Consider the following 17,500-nt stretch of genomic DNA (forward strand, 5'->3'; position numbering starts at 1 on the left):
CAGTCAGCAGTGGCTACACCTCTGGTACCTGTACCTCCACCTTTCCTATGCCAACATCACCTGGTACTTACACCTACACCGTCATTGTGTATCCTGGGGTCAGGTCTGTCTCTGCTTCTGGCTCTGTCACTATGGGTGAGTTTACATTCTGTCCAGGTGATTTCAGTATCAGGTAAGTGAATGACTTGGTGAATGCATTTACAGATTGATTTATTCAGTTATTACACATTCATTGCTGTCTTGTTTATGCTTTAACTCTGTCTGCAGAAAGTGTGGGGAATATAGCCATTCACAAATCAGCAATTAACATCAAGAAACATGGAAGTAACATGGGATTATTTCATAGCATTTGTGCGTGCGTGTGTACACACACACAGACAGACAGACACACACACACACAAACACACACACGAAAACACGTAACTCCAGATAAAAGTCCTGTTAATAGCAAGAAAGCATTGTATGTAGTGTTTCTAGGTGTTTCTTGATGAGATGGTTACCAAAGTGTGTTTGGTTTCTACTTTATTTGTGTATTTCTGCTATACTAGCTCAGGTCAGGTCATTAGATCTGCTACTGGTAACCTGTAATCCAGTACAACCTGTTCAGGGTCGGGTTGCCGGTGACTAAACCGGCACTCCCACCGCTCCCTTCTGGGACTGGTGAGGCGGGTGGCTAGACACCCTTATGGAGATCCATAAAAGGGCGTTGGCTCAGGAGAGCCACCGACGGCCATCTAGCTCCACTGTGCTGTGTGCATGCCACACGCAGTTGGCCCCCGGGGTGTGTCTACCCATGCATGCGAAGTCTGGATCCGGCAGAATCTGCGGAAGAAACCTATCGGTTCAACGGAGAGGAAGGCGGTTACAGCAACGCACTGTGGAGTGCAGAGAGCAAGATGAGACACCGAAAGGATATCTTGGTCATCCACTGCATCCGTGCTCATCCTCCAGTCGTCTCGACTTAGTCTTGCCACTGGAAATTGGTGGACCCGGACGAGAGAGTGAGGTTGACGTTGCGCAACTCCTCTTCACTTTAAACAAACTCATCGCGCAAGTCATCAGTCATCCAAAATGACCTTTCATCCTTCATCATTTCATCACCCCCAAGTCCTGTGGCGACAGGCGAGCGACGAAACGACAGGTGTGGGTACACTGGCAGTCGCAGTCGCAGACCTGCACACAGGCGGCTCAGGCCATAGGGTCGTTCTTCGTCGACAGGAGCAGCGATGGAGCTCGGCAGCCGTCTGAGCGTCTGAGCAGCCCTCTTTAGGAATGCACTGCTCACCTCCCTGGCATGAGGAAGGGGCTAGAAAAGGTGCCCTAAAAATTGCCTGCTCCATATCACCCTGGCCAGCATACCGCGGCTGGCGGGGACCCTACATCAGCGGTCGAAACAACAAGAAAGAAAAGAAAAAAACAAGGATCGTTCCTCTCACCATTGGTGCTTGGAACATAAGGACTCTCCTGGACAGAGATAACGCGGACAGACCCCAAAGGAGAACGGCACTAGTTGCATCCGAACTCGCCAGATACAACATTGACATCGCAGCCTTGAGTGAGACTCGGCTTGCAGGTGAAGGCGAGCTCTGTGAACGGGGATCTGGTTACACCTTCTTCTGGAGTGGACGAGGAAGCGAAGAGCGACGTGAGGCTGGCGTTGGTTTTGCAGTAAAAACAGCACTTGTCAGCAAGCTAGCTGGAATCCCAAAGGGAGTCAACGATAGGCTTATGACCATGAAGCTCCCACTGGCATCTGGCCAGAAGCACCTCACCATTGTCAGTGCCTACGCCCCAACCATGACCAACCCGGATGAAGTGAAGGCGAAGTTCTACGAGGACCTTCACTCTGTCATTGCTGCTATCCCTAAAGCAGACAAGCTCATCATTCTTGGGGACTTCAATGCTAGAGTTGGCTCTGACTACATCTCCTGGGATGGAGTGATTGGAAAGCATGGTGTGGGCCACTGCAACCCAAATGGATTGCTTTTGCTTCAGACCTGTGCAGAGCACGAACTGCTGATAACCAACACAGTTTTCTGCCTCCCTACCCGTAACAGGACGTCATGGATGCACCCTCGCTCAAAGCATTGGCATCTCATCGATTATGTCATCGTCAGGAAAAGGGATAGGCAAGATGTACGTGTAACAAAGACCATGTGTGGCGCCGAGTGTTGGACAGACCATCGCCTTGTAGTCTCGAAGCTGAATATTCGAATCCAGCCCAAGAGACGCCCCCAAGGCCAGAAGGCTCCAAAACGGCTCGACATCGCTAAGCTGAAAAACATCACCATCAAACAGTCCTTTGTGGAGCTGCTGGAAGATCGTCTGGAATCCGCCTCTCTGGACAACCAGAATGTGGAGTCTGACTGGAGGACCCTGCGTGAGCTGATCTATAGTACAGCTTCAGAGACCCTGGGACCCATGTCCAGAAAGCACAAAGACTGGTTTGATGAAAACTGTGATGAAATCAAGCAGCTTCTGGATGAGAAACGCCGTCTGCATCAAGCCTACCTGAGCAACCCAAAGTCCACATCAAAAAAGGATGTGTACGATGCCATCCGCAGGACTGTTCAGCAAAAGTTACGCCAGATGCAGGATAAGTGGTTGAGTGACAAAGCTGATGAGATCCAGGGATATGCTGACAGGCACGATATGAAGAGGTTCTATGATGCCTTAAAAGAAGTCTACGGCCCCACATCCTCAGGATCATCCCCCCTCCTCAGTGCAGATGGGAATACCTTGATCACCGAGAAGGAGAAAATTCTCGAACGCTGGGCTGAGCACTTCAACAGTGTCTTAAATTGCCCTTCCTCCATAAATGATGAAGCCATAGACCGTCTCCCACAAGTCCCCATCAACGAAGCACTGGATAATCCGCCAACACTTCTTGAGACCCAGAAAGCAATCCGTCTGCTATCCAGTGGCAAAGCACCTGGCTCAGACTCCATACCAGCAGAGGTCTACAAGGATGGAGGCACTGTGCTGACTGAGAAGCTCCATCAGCTGTACTCACTCATGTGGAAAGAAGAGACGATCCCCCAGGATTTCAAAGATGCATCTATCATTCACTTGTATAAGCGAAAGGGGAACCGGCAAGCCTGTGATAACCATCGGGGCATTTCCTTGCTCTCCATCGCAGGCAAGATACTTGCCAGGATCCTACTAAACCGCCTCACAGCACACCTTGACCAAGGTCATTTGCCTGAGAGCCAATGTGGATTCCGGAAAGAGCGCGGAACCACCGACATGGTGTTTGCTGCAAGGCAGCTGCAAGAGAAATGTCAGGAGCAAAATGCTGATCTGTTCTCCACCTATGTCGACCTCACTAAGGCCTTCGACACCGTGAGTAGAGAGGGACTGTGGAAGATCATGGCCAAGTACGGATGCCCTCGGAAATTTATTTCCTTGGTCAGCCAATTCCATGAAGGCATGCAGGCTCGAGTCCAGGACAAAGGCGAAACATCTGCTCCTTTTGCTGTCACAAATGGTGTCAAGCAAGGCTGCGTCCTGGCTCCAACGCTGTTCAGCCTCATGTTCTCTGCAATGCTTACTGATGCCTTCAGAGATGGCGATGTTGGAATCGGCCTAAAGTACCGAACAGATGGTAAGTTGTTTAACCTCAGAAGGCTTCAAGCAAAAACGAAGGTCATGACAGACATCATCAGAGACTTTTTGTTTGCTGATGATTGTGCCCTCAACGCTGGATCTGAAGCTGACATGCAACTCAGCGTTGACAAGTTTGCCACTGCCAGCAGGAACTTCGGCCTTACCATCAGCACGAGGAAAACTGAAGTTCTCCATCAGCCAGCCCCAGGGAAACCCTACGTTGAGCCCAACATCACAGTCAACGGTCAGAGACTCAGTGCGGTGGAGCGGTTCACATACCTTGGCAGCACATTGTCACGAAATGCGACCATCGACGATGAAGTGAACGTCAGGATTGCAAGAGCAAGTGCAACTTTTGGTAGACTTAGTGCAAATGTCTGGAACAGAAGAGGCATTAGTCTTGAGACCAAGCTAAAGGTCTACAGAGCAGTAGTTCTCCCCACACTACTGTACGCCTGCGAAACTTGGACAGTGTACCAACGACATGCCAAGAAGCTGAACCACTTCCACACAACATGCCTCAGGAAGCTACTGAACATCAAGTGGCAAGACAAGACCACAGACACAGAGGTGCTCGCAAAAGCCACCCTTCCCAGCATCTTCACCATCCTGATGCAGTCCCAGCTTCGCTGGGCTGGACACGTGGCGCGCATGCCAGACCATCGGCTGCCCAAAAGGCTCTTCTATGGCGAGCTGCAACAAGGGAAGAGATCACACGGAGGTCAGAAGAAGCGCTTCAGAGATACTCTGAAAGTCTCTCTGAAAGCGTTTGATATCAACCCTGACTCCTGGGAGGAATCTGCAGTGGACCGTGACAAATGGCGTGCTGCTGTGCACAAAGGCGCCAAGTTGTGCGAGGCCAACAGGACTGCTGCAGCTGTTCAGAAGAGGCAGGCCAGAAAGTCACGGGCAAACAAGCTCCCTGACAATGGTATGCCTGTCTTTGTCTGCCCCAACTGTCAGCGAACATTTCGTGCGCAGATTGGACTATTCAGCCATCTGCGCATTCACAGATAGATTCATGAGCATCCTCCCCCCCACCCCACCACCACCCTCCCCCCATCCCCCAGCTGGATGACAACGATGGTCATCATCGATCTCGATGGACATGTATATATATATATATATAGCTCCTGTATTCACTCCTTACCTTTTCAATTGATCATTAACTCTCTGTATATATATATATATATATATATATATATATATATATATATATATATCTTCTTTTTTTCTTTGAAATGCCAAATTCTCTCTCGCAGGGAGTGGAGGAGTGTAGGCTGCGGTGTGGTGTGAAGAGGTGTGATTTTGATCTTGTCAGTTTAAAACATAGACTGTACATTCTGTATATTTAATATATATCATAATTTTGCAGCACGGCCAAACAATGATCCAACAATCACCTGCACCACTCAGAACGGCTACATCCCTGAAAACACGGCACTGGAATGTCGTTGTACTGCCTCTGACCTTGGTCAGCCTCAAGGACGTATCCGTGTCTACCGTGACAACACACACCATGTCAGTGGTAACTATGGAAACAGCAGTGTGCAGTTTGGAGAGAGCAGCGTCAGCAGTGCAGACAACAATGCTGTGTACAGGTGTGTGCTGGACTGGGCGACTTCTGACAGTGAGGACAGGAAGACCACCTTCACTCTGAATGTGGCCTGTGAGTTGTACAGTGTGTGTGTGTGTGTGTGTGTGTGTGTGTGTGTGTGTGTGTGTGTGCATACATGCATATACTTGCACATAGCCATCAGTGGGTGTGAATATGCGTAAGTGTAGCATCACAATTGTTTTGCACTGCACAGTGTATGTTTTACTGTGTATTGCACTGTGTGTACTGTGTAGACTGTTGTGTACAAAACAATGACTCCAACCAAATACGAGCATATGTTATTGCACCAACCACTGTACAGTCTGTGTCTACAGATGGTCCTACCCGTGCTGATCTGACCGACCCACCAGTGTATGATCTTCACCCCACACAGAGTAACCCGCCCCTGACCTTGACCTGCAGTGCTGTGGGGGTCAATCCTGGTGCCACCTACAGCTGGAGCGGAAGTCAATGTGCTGGAATCACACAGAGCACGTGCAGCTTTACCCCCACACAGGGAGATAACGGTGACGTCATTTCCTGCACTGCTGTCAACCCCATCACCAGTGTGGGGAAAACGTCTGAGACACGGACACTGAGGATTCACTGTGAGTCATTTGACATATACAGTCGTACATTCATGTGGAAATGTTGTATTTATATGTGTGTGCGAGCGCGCGCGCGCGCGCGTGCGTGCGCGCGTGCGTGCGTGTGTGTGTGTGTGTGTGTGTGTGTGTGTGTGCGTGTGCGTGCGCGAAATGGCTGTATGGATAAACCATTTATATTTTTAATCAGCATCAGCACGGACAATAGAACCCTGCATGTTTCGATCATTCATAACGCTCAGTCAAGGCTATTTGCGAAAGTTGCTGATTGCCCCATTGTTATAATCATCTGTTGATTCTTTTCAGTTTATCTATGTGTGTGAGCATGTCTATCATTGTTATTGTTATTATGATTATCATTATTATTAGTAGTAGTATTGTTGTTATTGTTGTTCCTCTTGTTATTGTTGCCTTCCTGAAGGGATCTTTGATTTGTTGGTATTCCCGATGTTAAGGTACAGGGTTCTATGGCAACATACTATAAGAACTTTTTTTTTTTTTTTTAACTATATGTAATAAGTTATGGGTTTAGTTTCAGTCACATAATTTACATGTGCTTTAAGAACAATTCTTTCCATATAACTATATGTACAAGGAGAGATCTGTTGAATAACAAATTTATAATAACATTGTCACCTATCTCTCACTCTTTCTATGTCTATCTCTCTCGATATTACAGACCCCCCCTCCTCAGCACCAGTGATCACTGGCTACAGTGGACAAGGTCTCTATGAAGGAAACACCCAGACCATGACCTGCACTGTGCAAGGCGGGAACCCTGCTGTGTCGTCAGTGACCTTCACCTGTGACAGTGGAGGTCAGGTCAACGGGGTCAGCAGCACCATCCAGGTGACAGCATCACGTGACAATAACGGCAGGAACTGTACTTGCAGCGCCAAGTGGAAAAACAAGTCTCCGTCATGGTACACACTGACAGTTTCTGTCACTCTTCAGGTCTACTGTGAGTGATTTTTTTTTCTTTTCGTAACTAGAAATGTTTCATATTTATTGGACAACCATGCCTTGCTGTCTGTGGAATAGATAAATAACTGAATAAAAAGCAAACAAACAAAAAAACAACAACAACAACACATGAATAAACAGATGCATAATCCAATGAATAAATGTGTGTGTGTGTGTGTGTGTGTGTGTGTGTGTGTGTGTGTGTGTGTGTGTGTGTGTGATTACATTTTAGGAAATAAAAGCACAAGCCTGACTGAGCAAACCCTTCTGGTGTCTTACAGATCCTCCAGTGCCACCAACCATAGAGCACAGGCAGCAGAAGTACCCGTTCCTGGCAGGGGAATCCCCTACCTTGTACTGCACCTTACCCAGTGGAGTTGACTCTGGAAATCCTCCAGCATCCTTGACATTTGAAGGTCAGACAGGCAGCCCAGGTCAACGTGAGGTCAGTGTGACCCTGCCAGTGCTGACCAGTGCAGACAACGGACGGCGTGTGGTGTGTGAAGCTAACAACGCCTTCACCGTGCACAGTAACACTCCAGTCACACAGAACAGGACCCTACAGGTCTACTGTAAGTCACATGGTGTTGTAATGACTGAACATGTATTGGTGAGAACTGAACAGTAAACAATGAACACAGAGAATATGTTCTAACAGTGTAACCTCCATTAAACAGACTGATACAAATATGGAGAGGAAAACAGGGAGTGTTCGTTACTGAATTGCTCAGTGACAGATAAAAGAAAGGGGGGAAGGAAGGAAGGAAGGGAGGGAGAAAGAACACACATTCATATGTTATGACACATTTAACAGATTATTGGCTTTCAGTCTTTATGACAGTATGAACATTTATTAGTATACATTTTAAAGATAGTTGTCATGAATGGATCTTTAATTACATAAAAAAATTCAGTTAACTATCTGTTGGATTGTTTCACACACATACACACACACACACACACACACACACACACACACACATATATATATATATATATATAGTATATACTATCTCTCTCTCTCTCTCTCTCTCTCTCTCTCTCTCTCTCTCCCATTGTGTGTGTATGAGTGTGGTTGCATGGAGATATAGGTAGATATAGGTATACATTGGATAAGTCATGCATTTGCATCTTTTTTATTTCTTATTAAAAAAAAATGTAGTGTGGTATATATGAGGAGAGGGGTGAAACAATAGACCACACAGAGAGAGGGAGAGAGAGAGATGTTGGTTGGAGTGACACAGATATAAAAGTTTTTTTGTTTGTTTTTTGTGGGTTTTTTTTTTTTACAGATTTACAGGGTTTTTACAGGTTTACATATACAGAATTTATATGTTTTGTGCATTAGAAAGTATAGGGTAAGCATATAATTAAGTCCATGACAGCAAAACAATATATGTTCAAGGGCAAAATCCCAAGGCAGCATTGTGTGGCTTAATCTTGTATTAAACAGATATACAGTGTCCATTTTCCCACAAACTTGTTATATCCCATAGTTAAGTTAAAGGCATACTTGTCTACTTCATATGCCTGTTTGAGGTCTCGTTGATATAAAAGTTTTATTCCATATTACTGTATAGTTTATATCCCATCCTATCACATCCAAATATAATTGAAGATCAAACCAAGACAATATAAAAGGAAATTGTTTGCTTTACAATTAACTGTGTATGTAAGGAGTCACGTGGTCACTTGAAAGGCTGACCCATTTGACATTGTACATAATTCATTATTCATTTATGTGTCAGAAGGCACTGATTTAACGATCTGTTTATGATTATTCTCATGAGTAAAATGAAAAATGAAGGATTAAAGAAAGGAATTTTTTTCTGTTACTTGTACATAAGGTTGGTGCTTAAATTTTTCATTTGTTTATCAACCTGTCACAGACATCTCACAGACCATCACACCCCTTCCTTCCAACACCTGCATGATGACGTCACCTGACGCCTGTCAAGTGAAGGAAGGACAGCGAGTTCACGTCAGTTGTTCTGCTGACAGTAACCCTTCCCCAGGGACCGTTGCCTGGCAACAGGGCTCAGGTTCCAGTCTTGACTTCACAGCTGATCGTTCCTTGCCACTGACACATGTGTGTGTTGCCAGAACATCCACAGTCAGTTCTGATGACCGTCTGCCTCTGAGAAGCAACATCACACTGATGGTGCTGACCACCTGTGAGTTGGGTTGATATGTATACATAGTTTGTAACCTTCAACCTTTATTTTTCCACCTCACGTTTGCAAAAGAAATTTATATGCATGCTTGCACATTTGTTGATGTGTGACTGTGTGTGTTCACACAAATGTGTGTGTGTGTGTGTGTGTGTGTGTGTGTGCATTGCTATTCAAATACACGCACAGAACATTATTCAGACACCACTACCATGTGTGACATTCAGCACCTAACCTGTACAGATGCTGCTGAAGTCAGTCAGTTCACCGTGAACAACGCCAACAACGTCACTGTCAGTGAAGGTGATCCCGTGACCTTGACCTGTACAGCTGTTGGCAGACCGACAGCCGCCATGTCCATTGTCAAGGAGGGTGTAACACTGAAATCTAAACAACAAGGGCAGGTGTCTGCAGTGGAAGAAGCGACCTTGACCTACATGAAGGATGGAGCCACGTGTGATGCCACAGGACAGTACCGCTGTGATGTTGACAATAGGGAAGGTCAACTAAATGCAGCTCACCTGATGGTGTTTGTGAACTGTGAGTATCTCTGTCTCTGTCTTTGTCTCTTTGGCTCTCTTTCTGTCTGTCTGACCATCTGTCAGTCCATCCATGTGTCTGTTTGTCTGTATGTCAGTCCAACTGTCAGTTCGTCTGTCTGTCTGTCTCTGTCTCTCTCTCTCTCTCCCAATACTGATGACATGTACATCAAACAATACTGATATGATGCGCATGGCAACAATATTCAGAGAAAGCAGCAGCAGCACTCTGTGTGTGTGTGTGTGTGTGTGTGTGTGTGTGTGTGTGTGTGTGTGTGTGTGTGTATGTGTGTATGTGTGTGTGTGTGTGTGCATGCGCGTACGTATGTACGTGTGTGTACGTGTGTTTTTCAGGTTCACCTCGACAACAAGAAGGATCCCCAGAGATCCCTGCATTTCTAAACTACAAAGGTGGATCTGTCAGCGCAGAGTTTCCACTCACCATGTACCCAGGCGTTAAGTATTCAACACTGAATTACCTTGGTCCTCTGTCTAACTCCACTGTGAATCGTCCAGCACGTGACAGTCTGTACAAAGTGCAGTGCACTGCCACAGACCCCAGTCGCCTGTACTGGACCACGTGTAAACTGACCATCAGAAGCGCAACTCGGAAAGACAAAGGATTCTACAGTGTGACTCTGGGGAATGGGGTTGGACAACCCTTCGTTTTCCTGTTTGAGCTGGACGTCGGTGGAACAGGTAGGTCTTCAAGTTGTCCTCAGTTGTTGGCTTCGCTTTTGCTGATGGAAGCCATGTTTGAAATTACAGTGGTAAGATAAATGCATTTACATAAGGTACATCAAATCCAGAAGATTGCAACAAGTTGAAATCAGTTGTCCTATTGTCCACAGCAGTGACAGACTTTTCAAAGTCCACACCAAGCAGCCTGGTTGCAGGGATATCAGTTGGTGTGACTGCAGCAGTGTTCATCATCGTCATTTCTGTTCTGGTTATCTGGATGTGGCGTCGACACTGGGTGCTACCCTGTGCTGGAACAACTGGTGAGCGTGCAAGGGGATTGTATGTGCTAGTTGTTCAGTCACAGATAAATAAATCCACAAAAAGTGATTCATCATTACAGATTAAATGGCATAATTATGTGTGTGTGCATGGGTGTGTTTTGTTGTGGATGTGTGTGTGTGTGTGTGTGTGTGTGTGTGTGTGTGTGTGTGTGTGTGTGGATCCCACAGACACACAGCCTGGCGGTGCTGACACGTGTCACCAGACCTGTGACACTGGAGTTCAGTGGAACATTTCTGACATCACACAGTGTCTTCATGCTGGAGCTGCTGTGGATCAGGGTATGTGATACCTCGTTGATCTGTGTCATTCTGTCTCTCTGTCTGTCTGTTGTCTGTCTGTCTGTGTGCCTCTATCTCTGTGTCACTGACTGTCTCTCTTCTTTCTCTCTGGCTCTGTTTCTCTCTGTCTCTCTGTCACCTTACTTCACTGTCTCTGTCTGTCTGTCTTTCTCTCTTTCTCTTTCTCTGTCTCTCTCCATTTGTCTCTTGTATATGTGTGTACTCTCTCTCATGCTGTCTCTCTCTCTCTGTCTCTGTTTCTCTCTCTCTCTCTATCTGACCCAGAGAATTAATGCATTTGCATGTGTGTGTGTGTGTATGTGTGTGTGTGTGTGTGTGTGTGTGTGTGTGTGTGTGTGACATCCCCAGAGCACCAGCCCACTTCAGTGTACACATCTCTGAGGACCAGTGACATCGGTGTTTCATCTGTCTACTCTGACATCTCACCTTACCGTAACACTGGGGCTGCTGTGGAAAGAGGTATGAAACCACTTCTCTTGGTTGCAATGTTGACGTGTTTAGTGAAAATCTCAGTTGATTGCATCAGCTATTGACCATGTATCTGATGCCCATTATTATTCACAACTATCAGAATATTTGCAAGATGCACGAACCAGAGCATTGTCTTTGAATGTGCTGTAGTCAGATAGATTTTAGATGGCTGTGAGATTCTATTCAGTCACAAAAAATCCAGTCAGGGATCTGAATTATACCTGACTAGATTTGTCTTTTCTTGCCTTGTTCTTCTGTGACGAGTGAAGACAAGCACGCCTTCTCCACAGCTGTCAGTGAAGGCTGTGTGGGTGTGGAGAGTACTGAGGGGCCACTCCCTGAAGAGTCAGCTGTCAGTGAAGGCTGTGTGGGTGTGGAGAGGACTGAGGGGCCACTCCCTGAAGAGTCAGCTGTCAGTGAAGGCTGTGTGGGTGTGGAGAGGACTGAGGGGCCACTCCCTGAAGAGTCAGCTGTCAGTGAAGGCTGTGTGGGTGTGGAGAGGACTGAGGGGCCACTCCCTGAAGAGTCAGCTGTCAGTGAAGGCTGTGTGGGTGTGGAGAGGACTGAGGGGCCACTCCCTGAAAAGTCAGCTGTCAGTGAAGGCTGTGTGGGTGTGGACAGGACTGAGGGGCCACTCCCTGAAGAGTCAGCTGCAGTGGGGACACCAGTGTGACAGGGGCTGTCCAAGAGAGCAGGTGTTGCTGGCTCTGCTCTTTCTGTGTGATGGATACCACCTGTCCTCTTGGTCAGTGACCAGAATCCATCCGACATGTCGTGTGTTCTTCTGGTCAGTGTCCTTCATGGTCTCTAAAGAACCTGGCAGAAACTTTGTCTTGTTAGGGCCTTGTGCTGCATCAGGTTTCGCTAAAGTCTTCAGCTTGCAGCACACTGAAAAGGCACGGTGAGTCAGTGCTTTCCTTGTCTTGGGAACGTGTTGCTGAGAGGAGAAACCATCACCAGATATATCAGATAAAATTTCTGAGGCAGTGTTCCAGTCGTGTGAAACAGTGTAAAGCTGTCTGCTGGATGTCAGCTCCAAATGTAACATGCACCTCACATGTAATTTCCCAATCACAAGACAAAAAATAATGTAAACATGCAGATACTGTGATAAATGAAAATGGGTGTAACAAGGGAAGTAACTCGTTGCGTTTAATTTCGCTCAGTCACTTACCCATTCGAATTGAAACTGTATTATGTTGATCAAACGTGGCAGACTGCTGAGATACATAGGCACTCATAAATCCCCAACCAGCCTTTGGTCTTTGTGTTTGACTGTCCAGGTCCTGTGTATGAGAACAGTGGTCTTTGTGTTTGACTGTCAGGTCCTGTGTATGAGAACAGTGGTCTTTGTGTTTGACTGTCAGGTCCTGTGTATGAGAACAGTGGTCTTTGTGTTTAACTGTCAGGTCCTGTGTATGAGAACAGTGGGGCAGAGGACAAAGCTGTGTATGTGAACCAGCCACCACACAAACCCTGATCACCATCTACTTGTATCACACTTCATCTGACTGACCACACCACACCGCTTCCAGCAAACACATGACAGCCACTGATCTGCCACCGCCAGTCATGTGGTGTGCAGTTTGTCTGAACCGTGAGGTTGAAGCTCTGATATAAAATGCAAAATGTCATGATAAGTAGGTGCAAAACATAAGCCCCAATGGCTTTTGTGCATTGCAACATGACGTGTGTTTCTATTTTGCCTTTAGATGTATTTCGCATTTTTGGTGCTGCTGTTGTAATTGCTGTTCTATAGTTTTGATGTTTTTATTAGCTGTCCAATATTAGACTGTGATGTAAGCACATGTCATGAAACAAAACAACCCAGACATGAATGTATTAACAAGAATATGTGACTAGAGACTGCCACATAATGATGATAGGACAATGAATCATTCAGACAGTTGTGGAAACAGGACTTGGCTTACAAGCATACAAAAATGTCAGTGCTCTTATGGATTTGCATATGTCTAGGATAAGTATGGTGTTGATACATAATGGCGTTTATAGATTGTTTAAAGCAAACTATTGTTGACTACAGATGGCAGATCCACATATAAAAGTAGCAGCATAATATATGCAGCATATAATGTAGCATAGGGCATTGTAGCATAATCAGTGAATATAAGATGTTTAAGTTCATCACTCGTATGGAATCATATATTGAAAAACAAAATGCATAGATATGTGAAATATGCTTCAATAAAACTGAGATTGTTTGTCTCAGACATTGCTTATCGCTGTTCCAAACATAACAATGGGAGAGGTGACAAAATGTTTATGGCATGACTGTGAGGAAAATTGAATCAGTTTATGCTTTGTTGTTCTGCTCATCATGACTCGAGGATGAAGAAAAATATCCCAGGTGATGGCAACACACACACACACACACACAAATTAATGGGCTTATAAATGTCGTCATTCAACATTCGATTGATTGTAGGTGGCAGAAGTGGAATGATCATATTAAAGTGAACAATTTAATATGCGTTGTGTTACTCGTGTTCTTAAATATCATTTGCAAATGAACATGCATCGACAGTTGAAATATGTAACAACAAGATTTCGATTTGGTATTTCCGACTTTAACGTACACTGTTTCAGATATAAATCATGCAATAAGGCAGGATATCAAAAGAAGATGAAGTTCACTTTTCCCCCTGTTGTCAAAGACTCTGTGACATTATAATTAAATTAATTCACCATATGTATTACAAAGATCCTTGTCAGTTCAAACTGTCATACACAAAACCTGATGTGATACGAAATCTTCCACTGTTTTTTGTACAAAGCTTACATAGTTAGAGAAATAGAAATTTCCTTTTTCTTCTTTTCAATATTTGCATCTTCAAATCGTGTTTTGTTATTTGAATACCAATTTATGAAGGGCTATGACCTACACGTATAAACCTCTCTCTCTCTCTCTCTCTCTCTCTCTCTCTCTCTCTCTCTGTGTGTGCGTGTGTGTGTGTGTGTGTGTGTGTGTGTGTGTGTGTGTGTGTGTGTGTGTGTGTGTGACTTTCTGTCTGTCTGTCTGTATGTCTGTCTGTCTCTGTCTCTTCGTTTGTCTTTCTCATTCAGGGAGACAGAGACAGAGACAGAGAGTGAGAAAAAACACACACAAAAAAAACAAACAAATACATTAAATTATGATGTATTCCAAATTTTGGTAATGATCTTGTTCCTTTTTCAAGGGACCGATTTATTTACATGTTAACAGGGTTTACTATATATGTCTCTATGTGTGTCTATTATGCAAATATGTGCATGCATGTATGTATGTATGTTTTCCACTTATTTATTGTGATGCATTGTATGTGTAGGCCTACATGTATACGCCATGTCTTTCTGATTTTGATAAATTCATCTGTTCCTTCTGCCCCTGAGGGCTGGATGTAAAGAAGCATAGATATTTATTCCACTTCCTTCAATAAACAAATAATCTTATCGGTATCAGTGTCGTTCTCTGTTTGTCTGGTGACATGGGTATGGCCTTCATGAATTAACTAAAACAGTCTGAGTCTGAGAGTCTCTGTCTGTCTGTCTCTTTCTGCCTACCTCCCTGCCTAATCACATGACAGTAATGATCACAGACGTGAAAAAAGAGAGAGAAAAAGGGTCCTTTGCCATTCGCAAATCGTAACGAAGTAGTGATGACAGACTGATCATGAGCATTCCACGGCAGCTTCCCCGATCAGAAACGTGTGACCACAACTCACACAGTGGAGAACGGTGCAGAACGCAGTGCCGTGAACACAGCATGACAGGTGTTCACTGCGGGCAGCATGGCCTTTCTCTGGCACACTGGTGTGGTGGTGTAGGACTCTCCCACACACTGTGACAGTGTGAACAGTACACTGGTGTAGGACTCACACACACACTGTGACAGTGTGAACAGTACACTGGTGTAGGACTCACCCACATACTGTGACAGTGTGAACAGTACACTGGTGTAGGGCTCACCCACACACTGTGACAGTGTGAACAGTACACTGGTGTAGGACTCACCCACATACTGTGACAGTGTGGACAGTACACTGGTGTAGGACTCACCCACACACTGTGACAGTGTGAACAGTACACTGGTGTAGGACTCACCCACATACTGTGACAGTGTGAACAGTACACTGGTGTAGGGCTCACCCACACACTGTGACAGTGTGAACAGTACACTGGTGTAGGACTCACCCACACACTGACAGTGTGAACAGTACACTGGTGTAGGACTCACCCACACTGTGACAGTGTGAACAGTACACTGGTATAGGACACACACACACACTGTGACAGTGTGAACAGGACACTGGTGTAGGACTCACCCACACACTGTGACAGTGTGAACAGTACACTGGTGTAGGACTCACCCATACACTGTGACAGTGTGAACAGTACACTGGTGTAGGACTCACCCACACTGTGACAGTGTGAACAGTACACTGGTGTAGGACTCACCCACATACTGTGACAGTGTGGACAGTACACTGGTGTAGGACTCACCCACACTCTGTGACAGTGTGAACAGTACACTGGTGTAGGACTCATCCACATACTGTGACACTGTGAACAGTACACTGTTGTAGGACTCACCCACATACTGTGACACTGTGAACAGCACACTGGTGTAGGACTCACCCACACACTGTGACACTGTGAACAGTACACTGGTGTAGGACTCACCCACACACTGTGACAGTGTGAACAGCACACTGGTGTAGGACTCACCCACACACTGTGACAGTGTGAACAGTACACTGGTGTAGGACTCACCCACACACTGTGACAGTGTGAACAGTACACTGGTGTAGGACTCACCCACACACTGTGACAGTGTGAACAGTACACTGGTGTAGGACTCACCCACACTGTGACAGTGTGAACAGTACACTGGTGTAGGACTCACCCACACTGTGACAGTGTGAACAGTACACTGGTGTAGGACTCACCCACACATTGTGACAGTGTGAACGGGATACTGGAACATAAACTCAATGTTTCTAAATCATTCCATTCCATTCCATTCATTCTCCTGCCCGGGATGGGCGTAGAGGAGACATGAGGGACGATTCCGTAGTCAGACGACGCCATCCGGTTCTATCTTCTGCCTGTCGTATCAGCGTAGCGCTATCCATATTGGTCCATTCCTTGATGTTGTCCATCCAGCATTTGGCTTGCCTCCCTCTTCGCCTACCACCCTCTAGCGTTCCCTGTAGAACTGTCTTTTGCAGTGAATTGTGGCGTGTCACAACAAATAGCGAAAAGATGAAACACTGAAGAAATAGACAAAGAAAAGAGCAATGCAAAACAAACATTGGCTTCAGCAGCTCATATAAAGTCTTTTGTGTGTGGTGAAAGGATCCAGTTTGTGTAAACATGAAACACGCAGCTGAACAAAACATCTCATCTCACAACACGTCCCCCCTCTCCTCTCCTCTCCTCTCCAGTCTGGTGTGAGAGGAGAGCTGTCTTTCCACACCACCCCCTCTCTAGTCCAGTGTGAGAGGAGGGGTGTCTTTAGCCCCCCCCCCCACTCCCCCACCCTCCTCACCCCTATCTCCAGTGTGAGAAGAGAGCTGTCTTTCCACACACACCCCTCTCTCCAGTCCAGTGTGAGAGGAGAGCTGTCTTTCCACACCCCCACCCCGGTCAGTTCTGTGTTCGCAGTGTCCACGTTGCTAAAGGGGACAGAGAGTGAGGGCTGAAGGACGCAGGCTGTAAACCGTGCCGCACAGGACAGCACGTCACAACAGTGGGAGGAAGCTGAACGGTGTAGGTCTGTCCTGGTCACACAGGGAATGGACAACATGGAGGTGGACCTGGGATCAGAGAGGTGAACCACTGCCTCCTCTCTCTCTGCCTCACAACAAGTGAGCAACAAGGTGTGGATTTTACAATGGGGTACTAGGTTTCTCTCTCCTTGGCTAAAAATAAATTTAAAAGGAATAAAGAAAGAAAGAAAGTAAAAAAAAAACAAAAAAACCAAACAAAACCAGCCGCCGTGGCGAAGTGGTTAGCGTCGCGGACTGACGGCTGGGAGGACTGGGTTCGAATCCCAGTGGAGGTGGTTTTTCGGCCCGTGGCCGGCTCCTACCCAGAGTTGAGTGTGCTGTGGGCTTAAATGGGGAGACTGGGACCACACAGTCGAGTGTCATCCACTTCAAGGATGCGTCTTTGGGTGTGTTGCTCTAATTACCTGACCAGCACTGCAAGTGTCTGTATCTCTCGG

At 46.1% G+C, this 17,500-nt stretch overlaps 1 protein-coding gene across 2 annotated transcripts in view; it reads left to right on the forward strand.

Moving 5' to 3' along the window:
• LOC143277327 (uncharacterized) overlaps positions 1 to 14,238 on the forward strand; it is an 18,660-nt gene extending 4,422 nt beyond the window's left edge. The window contains exons 4-15 of one of the 2 annotated variants that reach the window (XM_076582112.1): positions 1 to 135; positions 4,982 to 5,275; positions 5,539 to 5,811; positions 6,488 to 6,769; positions 7,053 to 7,343; positions 8,661 to 8,945; positions 9,186 to 9,482; positions 9,836 to 10,180; positions 10,333 to 10,482; positions 10,672 to 10,782; positions 11,152 to 11,262; positions 12,684 to 14,238. The exon at positions 1 to 135 is cut by the window's left edge and continues 43 nt beyond it. In XM_076582112.1, the coding sequence (XP_076438227.1) occupies positions 1 to 135; positions 4,982 to 5,275; positions 5,539 to 5,811; positions 6,488 to 6,769; positions 7,053 to 7,343; positions 8,661 to 8,945; positions 9,186 to 9,482; positions 9,836 to 10,180; positions 10,333 to 10,482; positions 10,672 to 10,782; positions 11,152 to 11,262; positions 12,684 to 12,754 (2,645 nt within the window). In that variant the 3' untranslated portion in view covers positions 12,755 to 14,238. The remainder of the gene's footprint in view (positions 136 to 4,981; positions 5,276 to 5,538; positions 5,812 to 6,487; positions 6,770 to 7,052; positions 7,344 to 8,660; positions 8,946 to 9,185; positions 9,483 to 9,835; positions 10,181 to 10,332; positions 10,483 to 10,671; positions 10,783 to 11,151; positions 11,263 to 12,683) is intronic. The other variant, XM_076582113.1, reaches the window with a different exon arrangement.
• Positions 14,239 to 17,500: the final 3,262 nt, after the last annotated feature.

This window comes from Babylonia areolata, chromosome 34 (genome assembly GCF_041734735.1).
Source record: "Babylonia areolata isolate BAREFJ2019XMU chromosome 34, ASM4173473v1, whole genome shotgun sequence".
NCBI lineage: Eukaryota > Metazoa > Mollusca > Gastropoda > Neogastropoda > Buccinidae > Babylonia > Babylonia areolata.